At 47.4% G+C, this 14,019-nt stretch overlaps 1 protein-coding gene across 1 annotated transcript in view; it reads left to right on the forward strand.

Annotated features, from left to right (window-relative positions):
- The first annotated feature begins 8,584 nt into the window (after positions 1–8,584).
- Positions 8,585–14,019, forward strand: part of DCHS2 (dachsous cadherin-related 2) — a 384,441-nt gene continuing 379,006 nt past the window's right edge. Inside the window, exon 1 of the mRNA XM_049905372.1 lies at positions 8,585–11,372. Coding sequence (XP_049761329.1) covers positions 9,348–11,372 — 2,025 coding nt within the window. The 5' untranslated portion in view covers positions 8,585–9,347. The remainder of the gene's footprint in view (positions 11,373–14,019) is intronic.

Below are 14,019 nucleotides of genomic sequence, written 5' to 3' on the forward strand. Positions count from 1 at the left end.
ATCTAAAAGCTGTCATTTCAACCTTTAGTTGTTTTTGTTGTTAGGTGCTGTCAAGTCAATTTCAACTCATGGTGACTCCATGTAGCAGAGTAGTACTGCCCCATAGGGTTTTCTAGGCTGTATTCTTTACGGGGGTAGATCAACAAGTCTGTCTCCTGAGGAGCAGCTGGGTGGGTTTGAACTGCCAATCTTTCAGTTAGCAGTTCTGTGCCACTAGGAGTTCTTCACCCCATAGTACTGCAGAAGAAATGCCCTGACAATCTGCTTCCATTAAGATGACAGCCAAGAAAACCCTATGGAGCATCTTACTGTGTAACACATGGGGTTGCCATGAGTGAGAATTGACTCAGCAACTAACAACAACAGCAACAGAGGACTATGAGAATGGGTGTCTAGAAGCAGGGGAAAGTGAGGTTTCGGATAATATTTCTGGTTGCCTTGATTTGTGAGTATGGCTTTGCTGCTGGTGACAACCCTGCAGAGGAAGGCCCAGGTTACTGGACTCATTCACTCTGGGCACCTGCAAAGCCTGAGGATTGACAGCTGTGGCCCCTCTCTGCCACTGGGTAAGCTCTGCTTTTTTCCTGATAGGCTGCACAATGCACTTGCTAAAAATGAGATATCACATCTCTGATTGCTGGTGGTTGCTTCTCGGCATTTAACAATCACCCGTGCCCCCTGAAGTCCTTACCATTTTTATGGCTGTTACCTTTAAGCTTCCCTGTTATGCCTGGATTGGATACCAGGGCTCAAATGTGGAAGAACAGTGAATAAAATCCACAGGTGAAGCAGGGCAGCCTGGAGATTAAAACAAGAAAGAAAGAAAAGAAAAAAGCATGAGAAAAGAGGCTGAAGGCCATCAAAGGTGACCTTGAAGGTAAAGCGTTCAGCAAGAACATGGAAGTGCACTCATAAATAAAGTAAAAGGTGAGGGGTAAAAACCTATGAAGGTAGAGGAAACAATATATATGTTTGCAGACACAGGGAGCAGCATTTGAACAGAAGCTCCTGCCAACGCGGTAACGTCACTCACTGCAGATACTCTGGAGTTCAGTTTGATGGCTTAAACACTCGGTGTGGCCGCAGTCAGAATGGACATCCTTGACCAGGGGGTCTAGGCCTGCTTTCCTGTCAGACTATGGTTTATTAACTGAATGCATCTTGCCAGGCCAAGAGCTTCCGGAATTTCATTGCCCTATTCTTTCTCTTTCTCTCTCTCTCCCCCCCCCTTTTTTTTTTTTTTTGTGCTGGATACAAATAGTTGTGCAAAATAAGGAATTGGCAGGCAACCGAGGAAGATGAGGAACAACTAAATTCATGAAGTTCTTCCTCCTATTTCCTATTCGAACCCAAACCAAGTCCCCTGCTGTGGAGTCAATTCCCACTCATAGTGACCCTATAGGATAGGGTAAAACTGTCCCATAGGGTTTCCAAGGAGCAGCTGGTGGATTTGAACTGTTGACCTTTTGGTTAGCAGCCGAGCTCTTAACCACCAGGGCTCTGTTACCTCTCCAGGGATGGCAATCCTGTCTTCTGGGGGATGTCACTGGGTAGAAGACACAGTCCCAAGGCGCAAGGGTTCTAGAACCCTCCAACTGAAAGTCTGTGACCTCTCATAGTATATAGGTTCCCTCAGGATTAGTTCGGACTTCAATCTTAAATGTATCTTTAAACATATTAACACTGATTAACTTCTTATAAATTATCTAAAAAAAAAAAAACCTCTAGGAGCCCCTGAGTGGCACAAATGCTTACGTACTCAACTGCTAGCTGAAAGGTTGATGATTCAAAGCCACCCAGGGGGACTTCGGAAGGCAGGCCTGGCGATTTGCTTCCAAAAGGTCACCGCCTTGAAAACCCTAAGGAGCAGTTCTACTCTGCACACTCGGGGTCACCTGAGTTGGAATTGACTCAACAGCACCTCATGTCAACAACAACAAGAAATATCTGCGTTCCTTAACATAGGTAAATCTTAAGTGCAATGATTATTTAATTACATTACATAGTACATGAGACTATATCCCTAATTTTCAGGTTAGTTTCAGGGCAAACAGTGGTAATTTTGTCATGAATTCTTAAAAAAAAACCATTTGGAAAATTTAGTGCGAATGTTTCATTTGCCACAAAAGAAAATTATGTCAATTAAAAACAAAGATGAGAATCTTTGGAAAATGTAAATTATCATGATAGAGATAAAGGTTTTTTTGTTTTTGTTTTTTCCAGTTCACGTGTGATCAGAAACAGAAAGGCCTGGAACATTTCCGTTGTGATTATGCTACTGCGGTGTTGATAAAAGATCATAGCAGAAAATAAGACTGAGATACTCCATTTTGCTTTTCTCTTTACACAGACACACCGCTGGATCTAAATAGCCGGGATGGAAACACCTGGATTCAGTGTGATCCAGGCAGACTATCAGGAGGACCTCTGCCAGACCCACATATGTTCCACGAAAAACACAACTGAGACACTGACGTAGCCAAAAACTGGCGGCACAAGTTCTCTTACTAACCTTCTGTGTATTCAGGAGTAGTCTCGTAGATAGATCTGTACCCTGCACCTCCCCTGCCATGTGTGCTACTCATGAACCGTGCTTGAATCCAGCAGGATCTATTTATTTCCCAAATAACTGTGTCTTGATCAAATAGGATTCATGTGTGTGTGTCACAGTGAGTAGACACACTGGGCTGGACGTGGCTCTTTTCCCCGACTGCCTTGATTCAATAGGATCCAGGCATTTTCCAACTGAACAGCTGTGGCTTGGGGAGAATCCAGGTGTTTTTCTGACTGAGTACTTGTGGGATTGGCAAGATTCTGGGTATTTCCTTTGCTTTCACTTGCTCAGAATTATTATAACATTTTTTTTTATATTATGTATATATGTACCTTTCAGTGAACTTTGCTTTGTCCCAGGAAATGGATCAGCTTCCTTTACTTTGCACAAAAAGCAATTACACCTAGAAAAAAAATGGGCAGGATTAAATGCTGTTTAACTTTGTCTTCACTAGCTATATCCTTTAGGTTGTTTATACAAATACATGAATATTCTAAAAACCCCTTTGAGGAAAAGCAAATAAATTACCTTTCCACACTGAATAATTATCTACCCAGAAGGTGTTGCTTTATTGAAATGGAGGTGTCACACGTGTTCTGCCATCTACTTGTTAAGAACCTGTTGGACTTGGCTTTCATTCCTGATTGAAGAAATAAGTCAGCCTTCTAGGTTTGGCGATGCATCGGCCCTGTGAGAAAATGGTATGTGATTTTGGATTCTATCTTACACAGTATAGAAAGAAACTGGAAAGTGTTCAGAGAACAGGAAAAAAAAAAAAAAAAGGATTGAAGGGATGGGAAAATGAGGAGCTGGGATTATTTTATCTAAATCAAGGCTTTCAGGAAAGGCAAGATGGGGAGGTACAAAAGAGAGCGTTAAAGAAGGCACATCTTAGAGACGATATGGCTTTGAGAAGGTTTGACTGGTCTTTGAAGGCCACCTGAGCCTGATGGAGAGAGTGGGGAGAAGTTTGTTTTTTTACCAATAACTGTGGAGAAGAATTAAGGAAGTTAGGAGAGAGAAGGGAAGTAAGGGAAAATTGGCAGGAATTCCTTCAGGTAGAGGCTCTATACCAGATGTATTCATACTACAGTCTTCAAATGTGGACAACTTCAGCATATATCACTCTTCTACTCCAGCTTCTACTAGATGTGAGACATATGATTTGATACAGTATATCTCAATCTGCTTCATGATAAGCCATGTTCTTTTCAACCATAAAATGAAGCATTGGTATAAAGAAATTATTGACCATTTCTCATCTTCTCAAAGAATTAGAGGAAATAAATACATGTAGCTATCAGAAGGAAACCCTGGACGGCACTGGGTACTGGGTAGCTATCAGAAACAGAGACTAATACTCAATAAAATGCAATCATATTCTGATGGGGTGAGAGAATAAGTGGCTGGGGCATTTAGTTCTTACATAAAGAAAATGGAGGAAAACCATTCTCTCTTGGAAGGCTTAGATCATAAGAAGAGGACTTGATTACTCATTAAGATCCCCATCAGGTCCAGGATTCTGGTTTTAAGACTTTATGAACACACAATTTGTACAGTATGAAATGCAGATTACGATATTCTACACTAAGGCATCTCTTCATACACAGCTCTAAATGCTCTTTTGCTCAAACATTTTGAGAAAAACTGCACTTGAGCCAGAGATAGCAAGGGGACTCCCTGCTGTCTTGGTGTCCTTCCTATCCCTCAGAGGATCTTCACCTGGGAGAGGAGATGGGGAGAAATTCTATATGTTCCATATGACCTGCCTCACTTGGCTCTAAGCACCATTTCTAAATAGTTGGTTTCTTATGTTGCATTTTCAAGTAGCCACTTCTTGCTGCTAGTCTTCTGTGTTTCTCCACCCTTCACACAAGCAAGCTGCCCACAGGTTTTCTTTCTGCAGGTCTTCTAGGTCTTTTCAGTTCTCTGGTTTTCTCACTGTATGGATATCCATGAGAAAGCAGAAACAAGACAATCTGCTTAAAGAAAATCACAGAGAGATAAATGACCAATGAGGAGCTTGAAGAACATGGGCACTGGAGTCAGGCTGCCTGCGTGCTGATTCCATTTCCACCACTTATATACCTATGTGACGTCAGTCAGGTGTTTGCAATGCACCCGAACTTCAGTTTCCTCATCTGTAAAATGGGGGATTGATATGAAGTGCTTTGAACAGTGTGTGGCACTCAGTGACTATTTACATTAACTGTTATAAAGCTGAAGACTATCTACAGTCTAGAAAAAGATGCTTTTGAAGATGGACTTCCTGTACTACTTAAACCCGGTAACAGTGGTGAAGAGCTGCCCTGGGCCCTTCTGTAGGTGACAGTTTATGTTCGCGTCAGTGGAGTTTCACATCTTCCCTTTCCACACATCCTGGGGGAGGCTAAGCAGTAAGAGTTGGTATTGTTGAGATTCCCAACATACCTCATCCCTGAAACTTTCATCACGTTAACAGAGAGTAAAAACCCACCCAGTGCTGTCGAGTTGGAATCGACTGATAGAGTAAGAGAAGTAATACTTATTGAATGCCTTCTGTATGTTAATCTGCATATATTATCTAATTTAAGACTCATAATATCTCTGTAAATTATATATCACCCCCAATAAAGAGGGGAGGCTAAACAGGAGACTTTGTTGTTGTCGTTGAGTACATTCCCATTCATGGCAACCGCATGTGTGCAGAGTAGAACCGTTTCATACAATTTTCAAGGCTGCAGCCTTTTAGAAGCAGGTCCCCAGGCATGTCTTCCAAGGCGCCTCAGGTGGGTTCCAACTGCCAACCTAGTAATGGAGAGTTTAACTGTTTGTGCCACCAAGGGAGCTTATTGATTTGTAGGTGTTCTCAATATACTCTCCGAGTCCTTTGATGTATTACAAATATCCTCTTTCACTCTCTTTCTTTCTGCTCTATTAATGGTGTCATTTTATGTAAAAACCATTCGCACCACCCAGGATCCTTCACAACAGGCTTAACAAGGTTTAAATAACTTGCTCACAACTATAAAGTAGAAACAGGATTGCCCGGCTTTAAAGCCAGACCTCCTGTCAGTTACACCACCATGCTTCCTTCAAAAGGGTCAGACTTTGACATATTTCTGGCTGGCTGTTGGCTCCTGTTCTATTTAGAATTATTTTCTGCCTATTCAGAAATGCTCATTTCTTTTGCCTCAGACTGAATCTTCAATTCTAGAATGATGTTCAGCATGCTCAGTGAAGGGTATTGTGAAGTGGGCAGGAGAGCTTAAACTGCACATGCTTGAATTATAAAGCATACAAATAAATGAGAAAATAAATGTTTTAAGTTCCTGATTTTTCATTTGTTTCTAAACTAAACAACTGTTTATAAAGACAGTGTCAGTGAAGGGTGGAGAAAGACTAGGGGTTTTGCCCTTATATTTAGACTCAAGTAACTATTTGGTAACAATACATTTTGCAACATGAGTTGATAGTTCAAGAAGCCCTATGGAATGGTTAAAATGAGTAAGATTGCAAAGATACAATTCATCACAAGGAGGAATCTCATGGCCCCTTAATTCTGAGTTTGGCTTCAAATCCCTTCTTTAACAGGCTCATATATCCATCTACCCATGAGTTTGACCGAACATCCATCCAGCCATTCAACACACACTAACTGAATATCCATTGCTGTCAAGTCAATTCCAACACACAGTGACCCTATAGGACAGAATAGAACTGCCCCATAGGGTTTCCAATGCTGTAATCTTTACAGGGGAACCCTGGTGGCACAGAGGTTAAGAGCTTGGCTACTAACCAAAAGGTCAGCAGTTCAAATCCACGAGCCGCTTCTTGGAAACCCTATGGGGCAATTGTACTCTGCACTTTAGGGTCGCTATGAGTCAGAATTGACTTGATGGTAACGGGTTTGGTCTGGAATCTTTACAGAAGCATACTGCCACCTCTTTCTCCAGCAGTGCCACTGGTGGGTTCAAACTACCGACCTTTTGGTTAGCAGATGAGTGCTTTAACCACCGCACTACCAAGGCTAGGTACAGTTTTATGGGCTGGGATACAACACTGCTTAAAGTGCATAAGGAGGGCTGAGATCACAATAATCTAATACATGAATAAACCAAAATCATTTCAGTACTGGTAAACCAAACTAACTGTTGAGTCGATTCCTACTCACAGCGCCTTGTAAGGACAGAGTAGAACTGCCCCATAGGGTTTCCAAGGCTGTGATCTTTATGGAAGCAGACTGCCACATCTTTCATTTCTGCTGCAGACAGGATTGCGGCTGGTGGGTTCTAACCACCAACCTTTTGATTACCATCCAAGTGCTTAACCACTGCGCCATAGGTGCTGTGAATGAAATATAATACTGGGACATAGGATTTGTGGTGGAAAATTGATGATCAGGGAAGATCTTTCTACACCTTTGGCATTTGTGTTGAGATGCAAATGAGAAAGAGCCAGCCAGATTTTGGCAAAGCAAGAGAAAGACCTCCCAGGCACAGAAAAGTTCTTAAAATTCAGAGACACCAAGAACAGTGTTGCTGGATACAGGGTAATGGTATGTGATGAGGTCAGAAAGGTGGGTAGGTCAACGTTAGACAGAGTCTCCTACTACCTGAAAGAGTTCATAATCCAAGTATAATGGAAATTCGTGGACAGCTTCTAAGTAGGGGGTAGCATGCTGTGATTTAGCTTTAAACACATCAGTCTGGACACCTGGCTGAGATTTACTTCTAAAGAGACAAGCTAGCAGGAGGATTAGTTGGGGTAATAAGATTGGATCAGTTGAGGTGCAAGAAGACTGAAAAGACTCATAACAAATCTCCTTCAAAAGGAGACTTCATTAGTGAAAGGAAGCTGAACTTATTTTAACAATGCCTCCATTTATATGCAACATAAAAACCAGAAAAAAAACCAAACCCAGTGCCCTCGAGTGGATTCCGATTCATAGCCACCCTACACGGCAGAGTAGAATTGCCCCATATAGTTTCCAAGGAGCGCCTGGCAGATTCAAACTGCCGACCCTTTGGTTAGCAGCCGTAGCACTTAACCACTACACCACCAGGGTTTCCATATGCAACATATTTACTATAAAATAAATGCTTTATTATTATTTTGTCAGTGGTATAGAAGGTGTGACTGTCGATAAGCAATTACACATAACTCCACCGTATATTACAGAGTGTCTGATCCTTGCTGCAAGGAACCACTCTGCAGGGCTTTTGGCCCTCCCTGAAGGAAAGGAATAATATCTAGGAAATTAATTCTTCCCTTCTGCCTAAATTCAAAATTGCAGATTCTACTTACTGAATATGAGCAGCCATTCTTAAGAGGGTGGATAGTCCTTCGTCAGGCATTCTTTATCAGAGGTCATTTATCAATTTCTACCGACTATTATGCGTTAGTTAAAGGGAAACCTGCGCTACGGGTAATTTACTGACATTTTCCTTGGGCTGAGATACAAGCTAGTTTTGAAAGTGGTATCAACAGTAGCCCTGCTTGCAAACTTCCGTGTTTAGGGGCTGTGATGGAGCTCTGCGAGTTGGTGGGCCTCAGCCCCCCGTCTTTCTGCCCATAAATCAACATCATAAAACACCCTGGAAGAGCTGTGATGGCGCTGAATGCATAGAAAGGGTCCGCAGGCTGAATCTATTGTCATTCCTAGTGGCAGAGGGGTGATAAGACGCTCACACGTCGCTGAGTAGTAGCGAGGCATAATAAAGCGTGGTGTGCACCATGTGTGTCACAGATTTCTCGGGTTTCTCGAAGGTTTTCCCAAGTTCCGCCTTCCACTCTCTGCAGCCATCCTGGCCCCAGCTGTGCGTCGGCTTTTGACTCCATCTGTCCTTCCGCTGGGGACAAGCCTCTCGCCAAATGGAGAACAGAAGTTTGGCTCCCCAAAGTGATTATAACCCCCACCCTCTTCGCTCAGCTGGAGCCAAGTATCAGGCCTGGTGGAGGAACAGTCAAGGGGACCGAGGAGGGAGGGCGCGGAGAGGCTGTGCTCCTCCCCTGCCCCCACCCATCGCCACTTTGCACGCAAAGCCCGAGCCGAGACCAGCGCGAACCCCGCGCGCACCTAGGTCCAAATCTCCCGGCCCCTTCTGTCTCGGGTCCTGGCTCCTCAGTCCCTGCCCGACCGCGAACGCGCCTTGTTGCAGAGCCGCGGCTCGCAGGTTGGAGTTTGCCCTTGTATGGGCCGCTTCGTACGGCGGGGAGGGGAGGCGAAGGGAGTGGATGGGAAGGGGAGCCGCGCTGTCCCGGCGCCCCGAGACGCCGAAGGGAGCGGCAGCCCCCGGAGCAGCCAACACAGCCGCAGCCCGAGACATCCCTCCCTCTCTCCTCCCCTCCGGCCCGAAGCCCTCACACCAGGCCTCCCGGCCCTTACTCCACCCCTTCCCCAACCCGACCTCCATCCTCTTCCAGTGTGTGCGCGCTTTAAATAATTTCCTCCTTTTTGGAAAAAAAAAAAATGCACCTGACTTTACCAGGGGGAAACAACCAGCCGAGCAGAACTAGGAACAGATGTAAAAGGAATAAAAAGAGAGAGCAAAAGAGATGAGACTCGTTAAAAGAAATCCAGGGGCTGAAAAGGTGGCTGCAGCGGCACAGGCGGCTGGAGCTTTCCTCTCTGCTAGAGCTGCCGGCGGAGGACATTTTCACCAGTTGCAGATGTAACCTCGGGAACTCCTGGGTCTGTCGGTTTGTCTGCCAAACAAAGTCTTTTCTTCTTTGGCTCGGACAGTTTAAGAGGCTCCTGGATTTTTCTGCCACCCCGCCACAAGCTGGCAGTTACCTGGGAGCTAGCGGAGAAATGAGCCCTTCTGGGGGGAGGATGAACGAAGGGTGTCAGCACCGGGGGGCTGCCTCCGGGAAGCGCCTCCTGCTCCCCAGGAGGAGAGGATCACCCGGCAGGCGGCCGGGCGGCCCCGGGGCGCCAAGCACCGTGCTCAGGCTCTTCTTGCACGCGTGGCTGTGGGCGGGCTCGGGCTCATCTGCCCAGGTTTTCAACCTCAGCCTCTCTGTGGACGAGGGGCTTCCTCCCGACACGCTGGTCGGCGACATCCGCGCCGGGCTGCCTGTAGCGCAGCAGCAGGAGGGTGGTGGCTTCTTCCTGTCTGAGGACTCGGACGACTCCCCGGTGCTGGACGACTTCCACGTGCACCCGGACACCGGCATCATCCGCACCGCGCGGTGCCTGGACCGCGAGCGGAGGGACCACTACAGCTTCGTGGCCGCCACGCTGCTGGGCGCCGTGGTGCAGGTGGAGATCCGCGTCAATGACGTGAACGATCACTCGCCGGTTTTTCCCCGCGACTCCCTGCAGCTCGACGTCTCCGAGCTCAGCCCGCCGGGTACCGCCTTCCGCCTGCCAGGGGCCCACGACCCCGACGCCGGGCTTTTCGGCACACAGGGCTACACCCTGGTGCAACTGTCCGACCTTCCCGGGGACCCCGAAGGACCATACTTCCAGTTGCGCTACGGGACCCAGGGGCTGCCGTCGCCTCCCCTGCTGGGCTCCTCGTCGCCCCTGGAGCCCCTGGACCTGGTGCTGCTGCGGCGCTTGGACCGAGAGGCGGCGGCGGCGCACGAGCTGCAGATCGAGGCGTGGGACGGCGGCCACCCGCGGCGCACCGGCCGCCTGCGGGTTGAGCTGCGCGTGCTGGATGAAAACGACAACCCGCCAGTTTTCGAACAAGGAGAGTACAGTGCCGCGGTGCGCGAGGACGCCCCGCCGGGCGCCGAGGTCTGCCACGTGCACGCCACCGACCGCGACCTGGGACCCAACGGCCACGTGCTCTACAGCCTCCGCTCCCGCCAAGCGCCCGGGGTGGACAGCGAGCCCCTGGGCGACGCCGCCTACTTCGAGGTGGAAGAGCTGAGCGGCGTGGTGCGAGTGCGGAGGCCGCTGGACCGCGAGGCGCGGGCCAGGCACCAGCTGGTGGTCGAGGCCCGCGACGGAGGCGCCGAGCCAGAGGTCGCCACCGTGCGCGTGTCTATCACCGTACTGGAGGTCAATGACAACCGACCTGCCATTCACTTGCTCTTCCTCACCGAGGGGGGCTCCGCCCGCGTCTCCGAGGGCGCCCGGCCCGGCGACTATGTGGCTCGCATCTCGGTGTCCGACGCGGACAGCGACCTGGAGAAGGAAGAGGAGGCCGCTGGGGAGCTTGGTGTGGGCCTCGGAGGCAAGGGCATCTCTCTGTCCTTGGAGGGCGGTGAGGGAGCCTTCGCACTGCGACCTGGCGGCTCCCCTGGAGTATTTTTTCTATGCGTCCAGGGGCCCCTGGACAGGGAGAATCACGACCTATATGAGTTGCGACTGGTGGCCACGGACTCGGGGATCCCGCCGCTGAGCACCGAAGAGATGCTGCTGCTCCGGGTCGCAGACCTCAACGACCAGCCGCCGCTGTTCAGCCAGGAGCACTACCAGGCCTCAGTTTCTGAGGCCGTGGCCCCTGGCACTGCGGTATTGTGGATCAGCGCCTCCGACGCGGACGAACCTGGCACCGACGGCGCCCGGCTGCTCTACGCGTTGGTCCAGCCCCTGGCTCGCTGCATTCCAGAGACTCTGTCGTTCACGGTGGGGTGCGGACCGTACTTCACCATTGATCCCGAAAGCGGTGTGATCAGCACCATGCGGACCCTAGATCGAGAGATCCAAGAGACGGTGGAGCTGAAAGTGGTGGCTCAGGACCTCGGAGAGCCCCCGCTCTCTGCCACCTGCCTGGTGACCATCACCGTGGATGACGTGAATGACAACGAGCCCATCTTCCAGAGGCAGGTGTACAATGCCACTGTTGCGGAGCATACCCCAGTCGGACACTGCTTTCTGCAGGTAAGTGGGTCAAGCTTGTGGATCAACTGGGAGCCACGGGAAGGGTTGGAGAAGTTGTGCGTCCAAGAAAGGAGAATTGTAATGTGTATGGTTATACCCTGGCTCCCAAAGCGGAGTACGTGGTCCCTAGTTCCTCCTCTAGGGTGAAATGAATGTATGCCCTTGGTCACCTAAGAGTTCTGTCAGGTGGTTGGACTGCAGGATCCTGAGGTCTTGTCTATTTCATGTGAAGTAGAATTTGGATACTGCTGTGGTTTTTCTAGAAACCTGGTTTTCTCCGTGCTGCATCTGTGCACCCAAATCAGTTTGGGACAAACTACTGTGTGCACATAGGAATGTTACGTTTTTGAGCAACGTTATGTGGCATCCTAGGGAAATAAGGTGGCCCTTATAAATGAGTTTTTCAAATGACCAAGTCAGGTGATTCTGCCAGGAAGTGTGAACTTATCCCATTATTATGGCTGGGTATGTGGTGGATCCATTATGGTGAACTGAACTTGGCTCGAGTGTATGACTCCACCTCTAACAACCACAGAAACATCTTCCTAGGTTGGCAGGTATTGCTGCAGACAGTATTAAATCATGCTAATTAGAATTTATGGAAATTCCTGTGATCTAGACCCTCAAGACTGCAGGAATCCTCTTACTCACTGAGCTTCTGGTGGCCTCTCTACAGCAACTATGGGAACTTTCTTTGCATTCTCCAAGCCCACTAGCTGATGCTTGTCCCTAATTTCCAGGCTAGCTTCTTTTTTTTCACAGGAGCGTCTTTTTTCTCCTCCTTTCTATGCCTGTACTCCCAACCTTTCTTTATCCCAAAAAAGTTTCTTTATATGACTTTGCAAAAACAAACCCTTCCATCTAGCTTGAATCTCATGGCCTCGCCATTCTTCTAGGGTTTGTTTAGTTACATCTCATCAGCTCTTTATAATTATACCCTCTTGACTTCTTTCTTTTGCTCTATACCAGTTTTTCCTTTTTAGACTTCATATCTACGCAAATCTCCTTTATTACAAAAAGGAAAAACGAAAGAAACAAGAGGAAAAAATAAGTTTTTTCCTATATTCCCTGTGATGGAATACCATATTTAATAAAAACAAAACCTTGAACCTTCAGGGTGTCTTGGTGGAGGGAGACAGCAAGTCACTCCACATCGCTAAACATCATTAGTCCTTGGGGCTGTTCTGTTATTGCTTCTCCTGCTGCCACCACACTGCTGGCCACCCGTTATCCCCCACCCCTTACCCCCCACCTCCCCCCAGTGCTGGCTGACCCTTTATACTCTCCTGCCTAGATTGGAACTTTCCAAAGACTTTAAATGTGGTGCAGAACAAAGCTATTTAACACAGGGTACAAGAACCATTAGCAGTCTGAGATAGTATGTACCCTCTAGCTCCAAAGGGATTCCACAGTTTTGCAGACACTTGCCTGGATTTCTTAATTCCTTGCTCCCACCTGCCCCGTGTGGAGAGCACCATCTTAACAACCCATCCCTTAGGAGCTCCTGTCAGTAAAAAAAAAATTCCTTGCTCCCACCTGCCCCGTGTGGAGAGCACCATCTTAACAACCCATCGCTTAGGAGCTCCTGTCAGTACCTCTGGACAATTTCATGGACAAGACAGAGAGAGGTTTCCACTCTGCACCCACTCGAGGTTTCTCTCCCCAGTTCTTGTATTTAGACTAAATGATACCTTTTGCTGTCAGATCACTGTCAAAAAGATTCACTTCAGCATCTAGGCAAGACCTCCACCCTCCATCCCACACTGTGTACAATGGTGTGAGCTGCACTTGCAGGTTTTATCATATAACCGTATCTTAAAAAAAAAAAAATTTTTTTAAAAATAACTCCAGCCTTCATACCCAGTTATTTCTCCTCCCGCAAACCAGTACTGTATTCATTGATCGATTCATTCATTTAATCAACAACATTTATTGAGTAAACAACATTCAATGAACAAATATTTTCTGAGTACCTATTACACGATAAGGAGCCCTGGTGGCACAGTGGTTGAGAGCTGGGCTGCTATCCAAAAGGTCAGTAGTTCAAATCTACCAGCTGCTCCTTGGAAACCCTATGAGGCAGTTCTACCCTGTCCTATAGGATCACTAGGAGTCAGAATCGGCTCAGTGGTAATGGGTTTGGTTTTTTTTTTTTTTAATTACATGCCAGGAACTGGTCTAGGTGCTCGGGATGCAGCGGTGAGCAAGACAGGCAAGGTCTCCATGCTAACAGCTCAGTCTGATGTTTACTATCTCCTTCCCTTGCATTTCATAGTTCTTTATAACTGTACCTTCTTACCTTCTTTCTTTTGCTCTGTACCAGTTTTGATTAAGCCTATTTTTAGGACTGTTTCTGAAATCGTGAGGTGATTCTGCATGTACTGTCAGCCCTGTGACTGCCATGCCCCTGCCTCCACTTGAGGACCACTGCTCATCCCCTCTGTAATTTGACTTCCTCCCACCACTGTGCTAAATTCTGTCTCTCAAAAGGTATCAGTGTCCTTTTACTGTCAAACCCAATGGGCTTTTTCTTAGTCTTAACCTCCCTCATCTTCTCTGAAGCATTTGTCCTGTTGCCTACTTCCTCTCTCTTCAGGTTATCGCCTTCACTGTCTGTTTTTTTTTTTTTTAGCCATTATCTTTTTTT

This window comes from Elephas maximus, chromosome 13, assembly GCF_024166365.1.
Source record: "Elephas maximus indicus isolate mEleMax1 chromosome 13, mEleMax1 primary haplotype, whole genome shotgun sequence".
Taxonomy (NCBI): domain Eukaryota; kingdom Metazoa; phylum Chordata; class Mammalia; order Proboscidea; family Elephantidae; genus Elephas; species Elephas maximus.